This window comes from Aphelocoma coerulescens (genome assembly GCF_041296385.1).
Source record: "Aphelocoma coerulescens isolate FSJ_1873_10779 chromosome Z unlocalized genomic scaffold, UR_Acoe_1.0 ChrZ, whole genome shotgun sequence".
Taxonomy (NCBI): domain Eukaryota; kingdom Metazoa; phylum Chordata; class Aves; order Passeriformes; family Corvidae; genus Aphelocoma; species Aphelocoma coerulescens.
This window is the reverse complement of record NW_027184085.1, coordinates 69,219,677-69,238,856: the sequence shown is the minus strand read 5'-3', so window position 1 is coordinate 69,238,856 and position 19,180 is coordinate 69,219,677. Positions and strand designations below refer to the sequence as shown.

The window sequence follows — 19,180 nt, the reverse complement described above, 5'->3', positions numbered from 1 at the left end:
CTCGGCGCCGACCGCCTGCCACCGAGGGGACACGGGGACGGCACTCACCGGGAACTGGAGGAAGAACTCCCGGTAGCCGCCCTTCAGCACGTACAGCTCGGGGTAGTGCAGCTGGGGGTACTCGTGGCAGCGGCGATCCCTCTCCCGCAGGAACTTGCACCTGTGCCACGGACAAAACGCGCGGCATCACCCCCGTGCCGGGATCCGCGGCTGGCAGAGCCCAGCGGGCCCCCCGGGCCATCACTCACATTTTGGGCCCCCGCTCAACAGAGAACTCGCAGTGGAAGATGACGATCACCCTCCTGCTGGAGTCCAGGGGCACGATGGGCTGCTCCAGCAGCGATTCCTCCACGTCCCGCTGCAGCGGCAGGTTGACAGCGCCCTGGCGAGGCAGAGAAGGCGCCTTTTCCCCCTCCGTGTCCCATTGCATTTTGTGCAGCGACTCAAGGACGCTGCCCCCAAGCCTCCCCCAGCAGCACCGTCACCCGCGGTCCTGGGACACCGTCACCCTCCTCCTTGCAGCTGCGAACCAGCCCTTCAGGGGGTGGCTCGGCACTGCCCAGGGGCTGCTCCACCCCACCGGGCGGCTCAGTGCCCTCCGGGGGGGCTGCTCGAGCCCTCGCCGTGGGCTCAGCACCTCCGAGGGTGCTTCGGACCCCGCCCTTCCTCCCGGCCCCAGGGCCACGAGGGGCTTCTGACCTTGACGTGGCCCCCCTCGTACTCGTAGGGATAGCGGCAGTCCACGACGAGGCTGCTCTCGATGCTGCTGCTGAAGTGCCCCGCCAGCACCGCCGCCAGCTGCGGGGGGAGCGCGTCACCAAAGGGGGGGACAGCCGGGGGACAGGGCGAGAGCAGGCAGGCAGCCCCTCGGGGGGGCCGGGGAGGGGCTGCAGCCCCCTTACCGTCTCAGGGGAGATGTACTTCAGGCCCGGCTCCTTACCCTCCACCGTCGGCAGGAGGTGAGGCTGCAACAGACAGGCTCTGGGCTCAGCCCCATTCCAAGGACACCTCCCAGGCCTGCAACCTGTCGCCCCAGCCCACAAGCCCCCGAGCGGCCAGCTGTGCCCCCGCGGGAGGGCAAGGGCCACATAGACGGGGCTGTGCCACACGGCTGGAGCAGAGGAGCGGCCATGGGGCTCTTCATGCACCGCAGCGATGCTGCAGGCTGGCAAGTCACGGCCCCAAGGCCCCGTGGCCCCAGGCATGGGCCACCAGCTCGCTTTGGGCTCTCACAGCGCTGCGGGGCTCCAGCCATGCTCCCCGTTCCGAATGATGGGGGCACCCCCTCACCTGCCCCATCCTCGTGGCCCTACCTTGGAGAAATCCCCGATGAGCTCCTGGTCATCGTTGGCCAGCAGGTTCTCGAGCTCCTCACGCCGGGCGGAGCGGGAAGGCTCCAGCCACGCTCCCTGCCGAGGCACCAGCCAGAGACACCCCCAAATGTCAGCAGCGGCTCTGCCAGAGCCGGGCCGGGGCCCAGGCCGGCCAGGGACACGCTGGCTCTCAGCCCACACCTTCCCCAGCACCCACCGGCTCCAGCGACGCCTCCTGGCCAGGGCTGCCGGCCACCCTCCTCTGCCGCTTGGCCTCCACAGGGCTGTCGCTGTCCGAGGGCTGTCCCCGCTTCAGGACGGGCCTGGCGACACTGCCCGGCTCCGAGGGCGAGCGGGACAGCTGCCGGCACTGGCTGCGCTTCCCCGGCCGCTGTGGGGAGAGCCCGCGCTGCTGCCTGGCGCTCTGGCAAGCCCCAGCACCAGCAGGGCAGCGGCCGAGGCTCCCGCTCCCCGTGACCAAGACAAGCCCACAGTCTCTGGGCTGCTGCTGCTCACCAAGCAGCGGCCCCAGACGCCCCAGTGGAGACCCCAAGAGGGGATTGTGGGGCTCTGTCCACTTCCCAAAGGCTCCCACGTACCAGCTTTGCCTCCTCCTTGCTCATCACCGGCGTGCTCACCACGTTCTCCTTCTCCTGGGGCACGGTGGCATCGCTCTGCCAGGGCAGCAGCTGGGGAGACTTGGGGCACAGGCAGAGGAGATCGTGAAATGGGCACAAGTCCTGCCAGCTGCTTCCCAGCCGCAGGCAGGCACGGATCCCATAGGCGAGCTCCATCCACCACCTGCCGGTGCCTTCCAGCTTTGGAGACGCACGGGCTGTCCCCGTGACCCCCCGGCCCGGCCATCTCCCACCTCCGCAGCTCTCCAGGCCACGCGGGCAGCTCGGAGCGGCAGCTCCCACGCGTGCAGCCCCGGCATCACCCATCGCTGCTGCCCTCCCGAGCCCTCCAGCCTCTCTCACCAGCAGCTCTGATGCGGCCCAGGGGCTCTCGGCAAGGGGCTCCCTCCTGGCGGCCCCATGGCTCCGCTGGCCCGGCCTCGGCAGCTTCTTGGCCACAAAGCCCTCCTGCAGCGGGGGGGACACGGCGTCAGCACCCCTCTGTCCCCTCCCTGCCCCCCAGCTCTCGCTGCCCCCCTCACCTCATCCTCGGGCTCCCTGCGGCGCCGCCGCGCTCTGTCCCTGCGCTCCTGCAGCTGCGAGATGTCCTTCAGGACGCGGCTGCCGTCCCGCTGCCACGCCTGTGGGACAGCCAGCGGTGAGAGGTGCGCACCAGCCCTGCCCCCTCTCCTGCCTCCATCCTCCTCGTCCCGGCTCGCCCAGGGACTCGGCAGGATCCTGCCTCGCTCTGCTCAGCCCTGCGCAGCCTCCAGCACTCACCGGCAACGCGTGCATCCTCTGCCGAAGGAGCTTCCTGCTGCAAGAGCCGGCAGAGGAAAGGGTCAAATGACAGCAGGTGGCCTGGGCCGCTGAGTCCCACCCCTCTGCCATTGCCACCTCTGTCCCCCACGTGCTCAGGGCGGGGTGAGACGCCCCCCCCCCCACCCGGGGCTGTCACAGCTCCCCAAAGGGACCTGGGGCAAAACCACCTCCAGGCACTGAGGAAACACCAACGGCCTGAGCGGGACCCCAGCAGGGGGAACGGGGACAGCCTGGCTTTTGGCTGTGGGACAGGGACAGCCTGGGCACGGGGACAGCCCGGCATTCATGTCCTGCGGCAGGGACAGAGCCCCTGCACTTACTCTTTGAGCGCTCTCCCGAATGCCGGCATCGTTCTCTGGGAGCTGTGGGGAGAGCAGAGATGGGGTCAGTGGCGGTGGCATCCACGTCGCCGCCCAAGCAGGCCAGCTTGCCACCGCCCAGGCACAGCCTGGGGCTCACAGCTGGCTGCACAGCCGCCAGCGAGGCTGAGAGCGGGCCCTGCTGCGCGGGGGAGGGACAGGGGGTGTCCCCGGGAGGACACGGGCATGGGGCCGCTCACTCTTCCTGCGCGGCCGCGGGCTTCTGCTGCGTGGGGAAGTCCGGCTCCAGTCCTGCGGGAACAAGGCACTGGGCTAGTAGCCCCGCTGCGGGGATCGGCCTCCTGCCCCCAGCCCGGGGCCCCGGGCACTTCGGGGCCGGGCACGGAGTCCCCCAGCAGGCGGGTGCCAACGGCCCTGCGAGCACCGCTGCCCATGGAATGTCGCGTGTCCCCCGGAGCAGGCTGTCACCGCAGCGCTTCCCGGCTGCGCCCCGGCCAGCGCAGCTCTAGGCTCCCGCCCATCCCTCCCCACCAGCTGCCCCGCCTCGAGCCCCTCGCCAGCCCCTCGGCCAAGCCCTCCCGCCACAGCCCTGTCCCCTTAGGCTAACACCCTCTGCAGGAGCCCAGGCCCGGGCAGCGCCCGGGGACGGAGCAGCCGCATCCCTCACCTGCATCCGGGGGCTGGCAAGAGAGCGAGTGGCGGCCACAGTCCGAGGCCAGCGGCTGCGGGGACGGCGTGTGCCACAGCCGCGGCAGGGGCAGCCCCCCGTGGCCCCGCTTCGGGGTGTCCCGGTGCCTGCGGGCGGTCAGGACGGGGCAGTGTCAGCGGCCCGCTTGGGCCTCGCCCCTTGTGGCCCTGCCGGGCCGGGGGCAGGAGCTGCAGCAGGGGATCCCCAAAGCGTGCCAGCCCCCTTTGGCACGGCCCCGCCGCCGAGCCCCGCGCGGAGCAGCCGTGTCCCGTCGGGGCAGTCCCGCGTGCGGCGGGCGGCCAAAGCCCCTCCCAGCCGCTGGCCCTCGGCCACCCCCTCACCTGGCGGGGCCCGCCGGGTCACCCTTGTCCAGCGGCGTGAGCGGGGCCGTGCCCGGCGAGGGCAGCGGGGAGATGGCCGCCAGCCCGGGCAGCCCGCGGCCGCCGCACAGTGACATGGCCCGGGCAGGGAGCGAGCGAGCGAGCGACGATCGAGCTGCGGCAAGACAGCGGCGCCAGGGGACAGGGGACAGGTGGCAAGAGATGGTAAGGAGTGGGAGGGGAAGAGAGCTAAGAGGTGAGAGGTGCTAAGAAGGGCCCAGAGGCGATAAGATGCGCTAAGTGGCGAAGAGAGGGGACGAGAGGTGCCAGGTGAGCCCCGGGCCGCTCCTGCTGCCAGGAACAGCACGAACAACAACAGCGGCGCCCGCAGCCAATGGCAAAGCGCAGCCGGCACGAGGCGACGGCGGCAGCCAATGAGAGGTGGCGCTGGGCGCGAGGGGACGGCGGCGGCCAATGAGAGCTGCGGAGGGCGCGTGGGGGCGGAGCCTGAGCCGAAGGGGCGGTTGATGGTCGAAAGGGGCGTGGCCAACGAGGAAAGGGGCGTGGCTAACGAAGAAAGGGGCGCGGCTAACGAGGAAAGGGGCGTGGCCAGCCCGGTCCCCGCGCCTGGCCTGGCCGGACCTTGGCACTGCAGGGGACACTCGGTCACCCCTGATGGCCCTCGAGTGTCACCTGCAGGGTAATAAAGTTATGACCTAACAGCACCCTGAGAACCAGGCCATGGCACTGAGTGCCACGTCCACTGTCGAGAAAGCAGGGTTGAAATCCTGCAGGTTGGGTTTTTATGGGTGGAGTTTCTGGTTTCTAATGGCACTTGTGAACAGCCTGCTTTGTTCACCTGCTGAAAACTTTTCTTTCTGTACCGGACTTCAAAGAAACCAAATCAGCTGGTTGTCACTTTTACTTAAGGGCACTTGATTTCTTTGCTCTTCAAACGTGCCCTCGACATGGAGTCCCTGGTGTTGATGTCCTCGGTGGTTCCAACCTGCCTCACTTTCCTCATGGATGTGCCAAAGCAGATGGAACTTTAGCGGAGCTAAAGACTGGGGGCAAAAAGAATCATAACCTAGAACTAATCCCAAAGGTGTTCGACTGGGCCTCCCTTTTCTCCCACCTGGAGATCAAAGCCGGCCAGGGAGTCCAAACCCACTTTGTGGGTGTTGGGAAGGCGCCCCGTTCCTTTGTGGAGGGCCAAGAGCTCTGACAGGAGCCTGCAGAAAGCACCACTTCCTCCTGCTCACGGTGAATTTCCGTGTATTTTTCTAGATACCTGTACTTCTATAGAAATCAGGAATTCTGAGAAAGCTGGGTGTCACGCCCGTGACCTTTGATGCTATTCAAGCACTGCCGACTGCTGCCCTGAAACATTTGAAGAGCTGCAAGGGGATTATTTGACAAAGAATAAAATTGCGGGTGATTTTAGGAAAGGTCTTTGTTTTTGCCATTTTGTGCTGATGCCTTTTCCACTCTTAAAATCAAGAGTCATACATGGTTAGAAGGGGAAAAGGGATTTTACCTTGGTGTTCGTTTTTAAGGATTCTTAGGTGTACACGTCCAGGTCATATGCATCGAGATGCACCCCGCCGAGACTCTCTGTGTCCCCCTCTCCCCCAACATTGGGTATAACATTATAGGTTTTACTAATTAGCATAACTATCAAAGATTCCCCAATGAGAGGCTCAAGTGAGCCCCCCTCCCCAAGGAACCTTCCCCTGTTTGGTTCTATCTTGCTTTACAGAATGTGTTCTGGAGAGGACCTTGGGCTCTGGGGCACACTGATCCCTAGCTACGAAGCTTCTAAAATGTTTAGTCTCTTAGCTTGACAAGCAAGTCCAAGACTGTGGGGAAAAAGCACTAGGAACAGAGAAGTTGTAAAAGGGTATAACTGGTATAAAAGAAAAGGCAAAAATCTTCATGGCATCAGTGCAGTCCTCTGTTTTGCTCTTGTGACTTCTCATTGGCGTTGCTGTTTTCTGCTTGAGCTACTCAGCTGTGTGGCCTTCCTGGCACCCCAAAGTCCTCTGATTACTCACCCCCCCCCCCCAAGGTCTTCTTCAGTAGAGGACACGCCTCTTTGCCCGTGTGTGTGCCAGTGCTCCTTGTCAGACTTTCAAACCAGGATTGTCCGTGAGGCAGGAGCTGATCCAGGAGCCCATTGGCAGTTTGGGATGGAGCAGGATGTGGATATGGGGCCAAGGAGGTGCAGGCAGGAGCCAGGGCAATTTTGGCCAGAGATGGATTCTCTGGTGGGGCACAAAGCAAAGCAAAGGCCAGGCCCAACACCCATAACCAGGCCCCTGTCACCTGGCTGGGGAAGGGAGGGCATGGAGAAGCCCCCCTGGGGCATCCAGGAGTGACTTCAGCTCATCAGGAACACAGGGAAGTGGAGGGGAGGATGGGTGCCCCAAGGGTGACTGAAGCACTTGGCACTGGGAGGCCACTTGCCCGAGAGAGAATGGGGGACCCTGGTGTTAAGGACACCCACCCCTTCAAGGTGCCACATCCCTCGGCCTCCCAGCGAGCCCTGTCCCCCAAAAAGGAATTGTGCCAGCCCTGGGGGTGCTGCAAAGGCCAGAAGAGCCCTCTACAAAGAGAGATAACACGGCTTTGGGGCTCCCAGGCAGGGCGGTGAGGTGTTAAAGCCCCGGGGCTCCTGATGAGCCCAGCCCCACTCAAGAGGGCTGTCATTACCGCGGGGGTCCCGTGGAGAGGGGGTGTAATCACTACAGGAGGATCTCAGAATTTGGGGGGTTGATGGTCCTGAGTGTCCTGATGAGCCCTGACCCCCAAAACGGGGCTGCCACAGTTCTGCGAGTCCTACTGAGCCCGGGCTCCCCTCAGCAACGGCTGTGCCAGCCCTGGGGGTGCTGCAAAGTTCAGGAGTCCCCCTAAGAAAAGACAGGATCCTGGCTGTGGGGGTCCCAGGGAGAGGGGTGCCATGTCACCACCCCAAGTGTCCCACGGGTCCTGCCTGCAAGCCCAGCATGCTCAGGAAAGAGGGTCCCGTGGAGGTCCGGGGCCATGCTGCTGCCAGCCCAGCACGCAGGAACAGCAGCCACGGGGCCAACGCTTGCCCACGTGTCCCTGGGGAAGTCACCACGCCCCACAAGGAAGCCAGCACCTCAGCCCTGTCCCCTGCCAGCAGCTGCCCCTGTCCCCAGACCCCCGGCAGAGCCCTCCAGCCCGGCCTGGCCATCCCACCAGCCCCGCATCGGGGGCTCCCACCCCTGCAGCAGCCTGGTGCGGGCAGCGAGAGCTCAGGACACGCCTTTGTTCTCCTGCAATCGGACTTTATTAACAGAGACTGCAGCGAACAATCCTAACAACGGAGACACTCAGAAATATTGATAACAACGAACACAAAACTATTCCTAACCGGAAACAAACACAAAAGTATTTAGAACAACAAACAAACGCAAAAATATTTATAACAACAAACAAACACAAAATATTTCGAACAACGAACAAAAAAATATTTGCAACAACGAACAAACACAAAAATATTTGCAACGAACAAACGCAAAACCGCTCTGAACAAAAACTACCACCCCAAAGCCATCGCAGCAAACCCGAGCGAGCAGGCGAGGCGCATCCGCAGCCAAGGGAAGCCTTCCTCCGTTCCCAGCTCCAGCGCTGCCCCGACGCGGCTGAGAGACCCCCGGGCGCTCACAGGTCCCGCCCGCGGCTGAAGAGCGCCCGCCGGCCGCGCTCGCGGAGCCGCCTCTGCCCGCGGAACTTGCGCAGCTCCTCCTTGAACGCGGAGTGCAGCATGGGCCGATAGTCCCGGGGCTCGCAGTGGCTCTGCAAGCCACGGACGGCTCCGTCAGCCCCCGCAGCACAGCAGCCGCCGGCCCTGCAGATCCCCGCCCGTGGCGGCGAGGATGCTCAGAGCCACAGCTGCCCCTCGCCACCGCCGTGTGCCCCCGCCACTTCTTCCCTCTCGGCGCCGACCGCCTGCCACCGAGGGGACACGGGGACGGCACTCACCGGGAACTGGAGGAAGAACTCCCGGTAGCCGCCCTTCAGCACGTACAGCTCGGGGTAGTGCAGCTGGGGGTACTCGTGGCAGCGGCGATCCCTCTCCCGCAGGAACTTGCACCTGTGCCACGGACAAAACGCGCGGCATCACCCCCGTGCCGGGATCCGCGGCTGGCAGAGCCCAGCGGGCCCCCCGGGCCATCACTCACATTTTGGGCCCCCGCTCAACAGAGAACTCGCAGTGGAAGATGACGATCACCCTCCTGCTGGAGTCCAGGGGCACGATGGGCTGCTCCAGCAGCGATTCCTCCACGTCCCGCTGCAGCGGCAGGTTGACAGCGCCCTGGCGAGGCAGAGAAGGCGCCTTTTCCCCCTCCGTGTCCCATTGCATTTTGTGCAGCGACTCAAGGACGCTGCCCCCAAGCCTCCCCCAGCAGCACCGTCACCCGCGGTCCTGGGACACCGTCACCCTCCTCCTTGCAGCTGCGAACCAGCCCTTCAGGGGGTGGCTCGGCACTGCCCAGGGGCTGCTCCACCCCACCGGGCGGCTCAGTGCCCTCCGGGGGGGCTGCTCGAGCCCTCGCCGTGGGCTCAGCACCTCCGAGGGTGCTTCGGACCCCGCCCTTCCTCCCGGCCCCAGGGCCACGAGGGGCTTCTGACCTTGACGTGGCCCCCCTCGTACTCGTAGGGATAGCGGCAGTCCACGACGAGGCTGCTCTCGATGCTGCTGCTGAAGTGCCCCGCCAGCACCGCCGCCAGCTGCGGGGGGAGCGCGTCACCAAAGGGGGGGACAGCCGGGGGACAGGGCGAGAGCAGGCAGGCAGCCCCTCGGGGGGGCCGGGGAGGGGCTGCAGCCCCCTTACCGTCTCAGGGGAGATGTACTTCAGGCCCGGCTCCTTACCCTCCACCGTCGGCAGGAGGTGAGGCTGCAACAGACAGGCTCTGGGCTCAGCCCCATTCCAAGGACACCTCCCAGGCCTGCAACCTGTCGCCCCAGCCCACAAGCCCCCGAGCGGCCAGCTGTGCCCCCGCGGGAGGGCAAGGGCCACATAGACGGGGCTGTGCCACACGGCTGGAGCAGAGGAGCGGCCATGGGGCTCTTCATGCACCGCAGCGATGCTGCAGGCTGGCAAGTCACGGCCCCAAGGCCCCGTGGCCCCAGGCATGGGCCACCAGCTCGCTTTGGGCTCTCACAGCGCTGCGGGGCTCCAGCCATGCTCCCCGTTCCGAATGATGGGGGCACCCCCTCACCTGCCCCATCCTCGTGGCCCTACCTTGGAGAAATCCCCGATGAGCTCCTGGTCATCGTTGGCCAGCAGGTTCTCGAGCTCCTCACGCCGGGCGGAGCGGGAAGGCTCCAGCCACGCTCCCTGCCGAGGCACCAGCCAGAGACACCCCCAAATGTCAGCAGCGGCTCTGCCAGAGCCGGGCCGGGGCCCAGGCCGGCCAGGGACACGCTGGCTCTCAGCCCACACCTTCCCCAGCACCCACCGGCTCCAGCGACGCCTCCTGGCCAGGGCTGCCGGCCACCCTCCTCTGCCGCTTGGCCTCCACAGGGCTGTCGCTGTCCGAGGGCTGTCCCCGCTTCAGGACGGGCCTGGCGACACTGCCCGGCTCCGAGGGCGAGCGGGACAGCTGCCGGCACTGGCTGCGCTTCCCCGGCCGCTGTGGGGAGAGCCCGCGCTGCTGCCTGGCGCTCTGGCAAGCCCCAGCACCAGCAGGGCAGCGGCCGAGGCTCCCGCTCCCCGTGACCAAGACAAGCCCACAGTCTCTGGGCTGCTGCTGCTCACCAAGCAGCGGCCCCAGACGCCCCAGTGGAGACCCCAAGAGGGGATTGTGGGGCTCTGTCCACTTCCCAAAGGCTCCCACGTACCAGCTTTGCCTCCTCCTTGCTCATCACCGGCGTGCTCACCACGTTCTCCTTCTCCTGGGGCACGGTGGCATCGCTCTGCCAGGGCAGCAGCTGGGGAGACTTGGGGCACAGGCAGAGGAGATCGTGAAATGGGCACAAGTCCTGCCAGCTGCTTCCCAGCCGCAGGCAGGCACGGATCCCATAGGCGAGCTCCATCCACCACCTGCCGGTGCCTTCCAGCTTTGGAGACGCACGGGCTGTCCCCGTGACCCCCCGGCCCGGCCATCTCCCACCTCCGCAGCTCTCCAGGCCACGCGGGCAGCTCGGAGCGGCAGCTCCCACGCGTGCAGCCCCGGCATCACCCATCGCTGCTGCCCTCCCGAGCCCTCCAGCCTCTCTCACCAGCAGCTCTGATGCGGCCCAGGGGCTCTCGGCAAGGGGCTCCCTCCTGGCGGCCCCATGGCTCCGCTGGCCCGGCCTCGGCAGCTTCTTGGCCACAAAGCCCTCCTGCAGCGGGGGGGACACGGCGTCAGCACCCCTCTGTCCCCTCCCTGCCCCCCAGCTCTCGCTGCCCCCCTCACCTCATCCTCGGGCTCCCTGCGGCGCCGCCGCGCTCTGTCCCTGCGCTCCTGCAGCTGCGAGATGTCCTTCAGGACGCGGCTGCCGTCCCGCTGCCACGCCTGTGGGACAGCCAGCGGTGAGAGGTGCGCACCAGCCCTGCCCCCTCTCCTGCCTCCATCCTCCTCGTCCCGGCTCGCCCAGGGACTCGGCAGGATCCTGCCTCGCTCTGCTCAGCCCTGCGCAGCCTCCAGCACTCACCGGCAACGCGTGCATCCTCTGCCGAAGGAGCTTCCTGCTGCAAGAGCCGGCAGAGGAAAGGGTCAAATGACAGCAGGTGGCCTGGGCCGCTGAGTCCCACCCCTCTGCCATTGCCACCTCTGTCCCCCACGTGCTCAGGGCGGGGTGAGACGCCCCCCCCCCCACCCGGGGCTGTCACAGCTCCCCAAAGGGACCTGGGGCAAAACCACCTCCAGGCACTGAGGAAACACCAACGGCCTGAGCGGGACCCCAGCAGGGGGAACGGGGACAGCCTGGCTTTTGGCTGTGGGACAGGGACAGCCTGGGCACGGGGACAGCCCGGCATTCATGTCCTGCGGCAGGGACAGAGCCCCTGCACTTACTCTTTGAGCGCTCTCCCGAACGCCGGCATCGTTCTCTGGGAGCTGTGGGGAGAGCAGAGATGGGGTCAGTGGCGGTGGCATCCACGTCGCCGCCCAAGCAGGCCAGCTTGCCACCGCCCAGGCACAGCCTGGGGCTCACAGCTGGCTGCACAGCCGCCAGCGAGGCTGAGAGCGGGCCCTGCTGCGCGGGGGAGGGACAGGGGGTGTCCCCGGGAGGACACGGGCATGGGGCCGCTCACTCTTCCTGCGCGGCCGCGGGCTTCTGCTGCGTGGGGAAGTCCGGCTCCAGTCCTGCGGGAACAAGGCACTGGGCTAGTAGCCCCGCTGCGGGGATCGGCCTCCTGCCCCCAGCCCGGGGCCCCGGGCACTTCGGGGCCGGGCACGGAGTCCCCCAGCAGGCGGGTGCCAACGGCCCTGCGAGCACCGCTGCCCATGGAATGTCGCGTGTCCCCCGGAGCAGGCTGTCACCGCAGCGCTTCCCGGCTGCGCCCCGGCCAGCGCAGCTCTAGGCTCCCGCCCATCCCTCCCCACCAGCTGCCCCGCCTCGAGCCCCTCGCCAGCCCCTCGGCCAAGCCCTCCCGCCACAGCCCTGTCCCCTTAGGCTAACACCCTCTGCAGGAGCCCAGGCCCGGGCAGCGCCCGGGGACGGAGCAGCCGCATCCCTCACCTGCATCCGGGGGCTGGCAAGAGAGCGAGTGGCGGCCACAGTCCGAGGCCAGCGGCTGCGGGGACGGCGTGTGCCACAGCCGCGGCAGGGGCAGCCCCCCGTGGCCCCGCTTCGGGGTGTCCCGGTGCCTGCGGGCGGTCAGGACGGGGCAGTGTCAGCGGCCCGCTTGGGCCTCGCCCCTTGTGGCCCTGCCGGGCCGGGGGCAGGAGCTGCAGCAGGGGATCCCCAAAGCGTGCCAGCCCCCTTTGGCACGGCCCCGCCGCCGAGCCCCGCGCGGAGCAGCCGTGTCCCGTCGGGGCAGTCCCGCGTGCGGCGGGCGGCCAAAGCCCCTCCCAGCCGCTGGCCCTCGGCCACCCCCTCACCTGGCGGGGCCCGCCGGGTCACCCTTGTCCAGCGGCGTGAGCGGGGCCGTGCCCGGCGAGGGCAGCGGGGAGATGGCCGCCAGCCCGGGCAGCCCGCGGCCGCCGCACAGTGACATGGCCCGGGCAGGGAGCGAGCGAGCGAGCGACGATCGAGCTGCGGCAAGACAGCGGCGCCAGGGGACAGGGGACAGGTGGCAAGAGATGGTAAGGAGTGGGAGGGGAAGAGAGCTAAGAGGTGAGAGGTGCTAAGAAGGGCCCAGAGGCGATAAGATGCGCTAAGTGGCGAAGAGAGGGGACGAGAGGTGCCAGGTGAGCCCCGGGCCGCTCCTGCTGCCAGGAACAGCACGAACAACAACAGCGGCGCCCGCAGCCAATGGCAAAGCGCAGCCGGCACGAGGCGACGGCGGCAGCCAATGAGAGGTGGCGCTGGGCGCGAGGGGACGGCGGCGGCCAATGAGAGCTGCGGAGGGCGCGTGGGGGCGGAGCCTGAGCCGAAGGGGCGGTTGATGGTCGAAAGGGGCGTGGCCAACGAGGAAAGGGGCGTGGCTAACGAAGAAAGGGGCGCGGCTAACGAGGAAAGGGGCGTGGCCAGCCCGGTCCCCGCGCCTGGCCTGGCCGGACCTTGGCACTGCAGGGGACACTCGGTCACCCCTGATGGCCCTCGAGTGTCACCTGCAGGGTAATAAAGTTATGACCTAACAGCACCCTGAGAACCAGGCCATGGCACTGAGTGCCACGTCCACTGTCGAGAAAGCAGGGTTGAAATCCTGCAGGTTGGGTTTTTATGGGTGGAGTTTCTGGTTTCTAATGGCACTTGTGAACAGCCTGCTTTGTTCACCTGCTGAAAACTTTTCTTTCTGTACCGGACTTCAAAGAAACCAAATCAGCTGGTTGTCACTTTTACTTAAGGGCACTTGATTTCTTTGCTCTTCAAACGTGCCCTCGACATGGAGTCCCTGGTGTTGATGTCCTCGGTGGTTCCAACCTGCCTCACTTTCCTCATGGATGTGCCAAAGCAGATGGAACTTTAGCGGAGCTAAAGACTGGGGGCAAAAAGAATCATAACCTAGAACTAATCCCAAAGGTGTTCGACTGGGCCTCCCTTTTCTCCCACCTGGAGATCAAAGCCGGCCAGGGAGTCCAAACCCACTTTGTGGGTGTTGGGAAGGCGCCCCGTTCCTTTGTGGAGGGCCAAGAGCTCTGACAGGAGCCTGCAGAAAGCACCACTTCCTCCTGCTCACGGTGAATTTCCGTGTATTTTTCTAGATACCTGTACTTCTATAGAAATCAGGAATTCTGAGAAAGCTGGGTGTCACGCCCGTGACCTTTGATGCTATTCAAGCACTGCCGACTGCTGCCCTGAAACATTTGAAGAGCTGCAAGGGGATTATTTGACAAAGAATAAAATTGCGGGTGATTTTAGGAAAGGTCTTTGTTTTTGCCATTTTGTGCTGATGCCTTTTCCACTCTTAAAATCAAGAGTCATACATGGTTAGAAGGGGAAAAGGGATTTTACCTTGGTGTTCGTTTTTAAGGATTCTTAGGTGTACACGTCCAGGTCATATGCATCGAGATGCACCCCGCCGAGACTCTCTGTGTCCCCCTCTCCCCCAACATTGGGTATAACATTATAGGTTTTACTAATTAGCATAACTATCAAAGATTCCCCAATGAGAGGCTCAAGTGAGCCCCCCTCCCCAAGGAACCTTCCCCTGTTTGGTTCTATCTTGCTTTACAGAATGTGTTCTGGAGAGGACCTTGGGCTCTGGGGCACACTGATCCCTAGCTACGAAGCTTCTAAAATGTTTAGTCTCTTAGCTTGACAAGCAAGTCCAAGACTGTGGGGAAAAAGCACTAGGAACAGAGAAGTTGTAAAAGGGTATAACGGGTATAAAAGAAAAGGCAAAAATCTTCATGGCATCAGTGCAGTCCTCTGTTTTGCTCTTGTGACTTCTCATTGGCGTTGCTGTTTTCTGCTTGAGCTACTCAGCTGTGTGGCCTTCCTGGCACCCCAAAGTCCTCTGATTACTCACCCCCCCCCCCAAGGTCTTCTTCAGTAGAGGACACGCCTCTTTGCCCGTGTGTGTGCCAGTGCTCCTTGTCAGACTTTCAAACCAGGATTGTCCGTGAGGCAGGAGCTGATCCAGGAGCCCATTGGCAGTTTGGGATGGAGCAGGATGTGGATATGGGGCCAAGGAGGTGCAGGCAGGAGCCAGGGCAATTTTGGCCAGAGATGGATTCTCTGGTGGGGCACAAAGCAAAGCAAAGGCCAGGCCCAACACCCATAACCAGGCCCCTGTCACCTGGCTGGGGAAGGGAGGGCATGGAGAAGCCCCCCTGGGGCATCCAGGAGTGACTTCAGCTCATCAGGAACACAGGGAAGTGGAGGGGAGGATGGGTGCCCCAAGGGTGACTGAAGCACTTGGCACTGGGAGGCCACTTGCCCGAGAGAGAATGGGGGACCCTGGTGTTAAGGACACCCACCCCTTCAAGGTGCCACATCCCTCGGCCTCCCAGCGAGCCCTGTCCCCCAAAAAGGAATTGTGCCAGCCCTGGGGGTGCTGCAAAGGCCAGAAGAGCCCTCTACAAAGAGAGATAACACGGCTTTGGGGCTCCCAGGCAGGGCGGTGAGGTGTTAAAGCCCCGGGGCTCCTGATGAGCCCAGCCCCACTCAAGAGGGCTGTCATTACCGCGGGGGTCCCGTGGAGAGGGGGTGTAATCACTACAGGAGGATCTCAGAATTTGGGGGGTTGATGGTCCTGAGTGTCCTGATGAGCCCTGACCCCCAAAACGGGGCTGCCACAGTTCTGCGAGTCCTACTGAGCCCGGGCTCCCCTCAGCAACGGCTGTGCCAGCCCTGGGGGTGCTGCAAAGTTCAGGAGTCCCCCTAAGAAAAGACAGGATCCTGGCTGTGGGGGTCCCAGGGAGAGGGGTGCCATGTCACCACCCCAAGTGTCCCACGGGTCCTGCCTGCAAGCCCAGCATGCTCAGGAAAGAGGGTCCCGTGGAGGTCCGGGGCCATGCTGCTGCCAGCCCAGCACGCAGGAACAGCAGCCACGGGGCCAACGCTTGCCCACGTGTCCCTGGGGAAGTCACCACGCCCCACAAGGAAGCCAGCACCTCAGCCCTGTCCCCTGCCAGCAGCTGCCCCTGTCCCCAGACCCCCGGCAGAGCCCTCCAGCCCGGCCTGGCCATCCCACCAGCCCCGCATCGGGGGCTCCCACCCCTGCAGCAGCCTGGTGCGGGCAGCGAGAGCTCAGGACACGCCTTTGTTCTCCTGCAATCGGACTTTATTAACAGAGACTGCAGCGAACAATCCTAACAACGGAGACACTCAGAAATATTGATAACAACGAACACAAAACTATTCCTAACCGGAAACAAACACAAAAGTATTTAGAACAACAAACAAACGCAAAAATATTTATAACAACAAACAAACACAAAATATTTCGAACAACGAACAAAAAAATATTTGCAACAACGAACAAACACAAAAATATTTGCAACGAACAAACGCAAAACCGCTCTGAACAAAAACTACCACCCCAAAGCCATCGCAGCAAACCCGAGCGAGCAGGCGAGGCGCATCCGCAGCCAAGGGAAGCCTTCCTCCGTTCCCAGCTCCAGCGCTGCCCCGACGCGGCTGAGAGACCCCCGGGCGCTCACAGGTCCCGCCCGCGGCTGAAGAGCGCCCGCCGGCCGCGCTCGCGGAGCCGCCTCTGCCCGCGGAACTTGCGCAGCTCCTCCTTGAACGCGGAGTGCAGCATGGGCCGATAGTCCCGGGGCTCGCAGTGGCTCTGCAAGCCACGGACGGCTCCGTCAGCCCCCGCAGCACAGCAGCCGCCGGCCCTGCAGATCCCCGCCCGTGGCGGCGAGGATGCTCAGAGCCACAGCTGCCCCTCGCCACCGCCGTGTGCCCCCGCCACTTCTTCCCTCTCGGCGCCGACCGCCTGCCACCGAGGGGACACGGGGACGGCACTCACCGGGAACTGGAGGAAGAACTCCCGGTAGCCGCCCTTCAGCACGTACAGCTCGGGGTAGTGCAGCTGGGGGTACTCGTGGCAGCGGCGATCCCTCTCCCGCAGGAACTTGCACCTGTGCCACGGACAAAACGCGCGGCATCACCCCCGTGCCGGGATCCGCGGCTGGCAGAGCCCAGCGGGCCCCCCGGGCCATCACTCACATTTTGGGCCCCCGCTCAACAGAGAACTCGCAGTGGAAGATGACGATCACCCTCCTGCTGGAGTCCAGGGGCACGATGGGCTGCTCCAGCAGCGATTCCTCCACGTCCCGCTGCAGCGGCAGGTTGACAGCGCCCTGGCGAGGCAGAGAAGGCGCCTTTTCCCCCTCCGTGTCCCATTGCATTTTGTGCAGCGACTCAAGGACGCTGCCCCCAAGCCTCCCCCAGCAGCACCGTCACCCGCGGTCCTGGGACACCGTCACCCTCCTCCTTGCAGCTGCGAACCAGCCCTTCAGGGGGTGGCTCGGCACTGCCCAGGGGCTGCTCCACCCCACCGGGCGGCTCAGTGCCCTCCGGGGGGGCTGCTCGAGCCCTCGCCGTGGGCTCAGCACCTCCGAGGGTGCTTCGGACCCCGCCCTTCCTCCCGGCCCCAGGGCCACGAGGGGCTTCTGACCTTGACGTGGCCCCCCTCGTACTCGTAGGGATAGCGGCAGTCCACGACGAGGCTGCTCTCGATGCTGCTGCTGAAGTGCCCCGCCAGCACCGCCGCCAGCTGCGGGGGGAGCGCGTCACCAAAGGGGGGGACAGCCGGGGGACAGGGCGAGAGCAGGCAGGCAGCCCCTCGGGGGGGCCGGGGAGGGGCTGCAGCCCCCTTACCGTCTCAGGGGAGATGTACTTCAGGCCCGGCTCCTTACCCTCCACCGTCGGCAGGAGGTGAGGCTGCAACAGACAGGCTCTGGGCTCAGCCCCATTCCAAGGACACCTCCCAGGCCTGCAACCTGTCGCCCCAGCCCACAAGCCCCCGAGCGGCCAGCTGTGCCCCCGCGGGAGGGCAAGGGCCACATAGACGGGGCTGTGCCACACGGCTGGAGCAGAGGAGCGGCCATGGGGCTCTTCATGCACCGCAGCGATGCTGCAGGCTGGCAAGTCACGGCCCCAAGGCCCCGTGGCCCCAGGCATGGGCCACCAGCTCGCTTTGGGCTCTCACAGCGCTGCGGGGCTCCAGCCATGCTCCCCGTTCCGAATGATGGGGGCACCCCCTCACCTGCCCCATCCTCGTGGCCCTACCTTGGAGAAATCCCCGATGAGCTCCTGGTCATCGTTGGCCAGCAGGTTCTCGAGCTCCTCACGCCGGGCGGAGCGGGAAGGCTCCAGCCACGCTCCCTGCCGAGGCACCAGCCAGAGACACCCCCAAATGTCAGCAGCGGCTCTGCCAGAGCCGGGCCGGGGCCCAGGCCGGCCAGGGACACGCTGGCTCTCAGCCCACACCTTCCCCAGCACCCACCGGCTCCAGCGACGCCTCCTGGCCAGGGCTGCCGGCCACCCTCCTCTGCCGCTTGGCCTCCACAGGGCTGTCGCTGTCCGAGGGCTGTCCCCGCTTCAGGACGGGCCTGGCGACACTGCCCGGCTCCGAGGGCGAGCGGGACAGCTGCCGGCACTGGCTGCGCTTCCCCGGCCGCTGTGGGGAGAGCCCGCGCTGCTGCCTGGCGCTCTGGCAAGCCCCAGCACCAGCAGGGCAGCGGCCGAGGCTCCCGCTCCCCGTGACCAAGACAAGCCCACAGTCTCTGGGCTGCTGCTGCTCACCAAGCAGCGGCCCCAGACGCCCCAGTGGAGACCCCAAGAGGGGATTGTGGGGCTCTGTCCACTTCCCAAAGGCTCCCACGTACCAGCTTTGCCTCCTCCTTGCTCATCACCGGCGTGCTCACCACGTTCTCCTTCTCCTGGGGCACGGTGGCATCGCTCTGCCAGGGCAGCAGCTGGGGAGACTTGGGGCACAGGCAGAGGAGATCGTGAAATGGGCACAAGTCCTGCCAGCTGCTTCCCAGCCGCAGGCAGGCACGGATCCCATAGGCGAGCTCCATCCACCACCTGCCGGTGCCTTCCAGCTTTGGAGACGCACGGGCTGTCCCCGTGACCCCCCGGCCCGGCCATCTCCCACCTCCGCAGCTCTCCAGGCCACGCGGGCAGCTCGGAGCGGCAGCTCCCACGCGTGCAGCCCCGGCATCACCCATCGCTGCTGCCCTCCCGAGCCCTCCAGCCTCTCTCACCAGCAGCTCTGATGCGGCCCAGGGGCTCTCGGCAAGGGGCTCCCTCCTGGCGGCCCCATGGCTCCGCTGGCCCGGCCTCGGCAGCTTCTTGGCCACAAAGCCCTCCTGCAGCGGGGGGGACACGGCGTCAGCACCCCTCTGTCCCCTCCCTGCCCCCCAGCTCTCGCTGCCCCCCTCACCTCATCCTCGGGCTCCCTGCGGCGCCGCCGCGCTCTGTCCCTGCGCTCCTGCAGCTGCGAGATGTCCTTCAGGACGCGGCTGCCGTCCCGCTGCCACGCCTGTGGGACAGCCAGCGGTGAGAGGTGCGCACCAGCCCTGCCCCCTCTCCTGCCTCCATCCTCCTCGTCCCGGCTCGCCCAGGGACTCGGCAGGATCCTGCCTCGCTCTGCTCAGCCCTGCGCAGCCTCCAGCACTCACCGGCAACGCGTGCATCCTCTGCCGAAGGAGCTTCCTGCTGCAAGAGCCGGCAGAGGAAAGGGTCAAATGACAGCAGGTGGCCTGGGCCGCTGAGTCCCACCCCTCTGCCATTGCCACCTCTGTCCCCCACGTGCTCAGGGCGGGGTGAGACGCCCCCCCCCCCACCCGGGGCTGTCACAGCTCCCCAAAGGGACCTGGGGCAAAACCACCTCCAGGCACTGAGGAAACACCAACGGCCTGAGCGGGACCCCAGCAGGGGGAACGGGGACAGCCTGGCTTTTGGCTGTGGGACAGGGACAGCCTGGGCACGGGGACAGCCCGGCATTCATGTCCTGCGGCAGGGACAGAGCCCCTGCACTTACTCTTTGAGCGCTCTCCCGAACGCCGGCAT

At 65.5% G+C, this 19,180-nt stretch overlaps 2 protein-coding genes across 2 annotated transcripts; both read right to left on the bottom strand.

Moving 5' to 3' along the window:
• Positions 1–7,767: 7,767 nt before the first annotated feature.
• LOC138103885 (M-phase inducer phosphatase 2-like) lies at positions 7,768–11,141 on the bottom strand. The gene is made up of 10 exons (XM_069002496.1): positions 11,113–11,141; positions 10,751–10,787; positions 9,953–10,051; positions 9,571–9,777; positions 9,354–9,449; positions 8,943–9,005; positions 8,740–8,838; positions 8,289–8,422; positions 8,089–8,200; positions 7,768–7,902 (listed from the first exon to the last, which is right to left on the bottom strand). Exons 1-10 carry the CDS (start codon positions 11,139–11,141, stop codon positions 7,768–7,770), a joined length of 1,011 nt encoding a protein of 336 aa, XP_068858597.1.
• Positions 11,142–15,806: 4,665 nt separating this feature from the next.
• Positions 15,807–19,180, bottom strand: LOC138103884 (M-phase inducer phosphatase 2-like). Its single transcript, XM_069002495.1, has 10 exons — positions 19,152–19,180; positions 18,790–18,826; positions 17,992–18,090; positions 17,610–17,816; positions 17,393–17,488; positions 16,982–17,044; positions 16,779–16,877; positions 16,328–16,461; positions 16,128–16,239; positions 15,807–15,941 (listed from the first exon to the last, which is right to left on the bottom strand). Exons 1-10 carry the CDS (start codon positions 19,178–19,180, stop codon positions 15,807–15,809), a joined length of 1,011 nt encoding a protein of 336 aa, XP_068858596.1.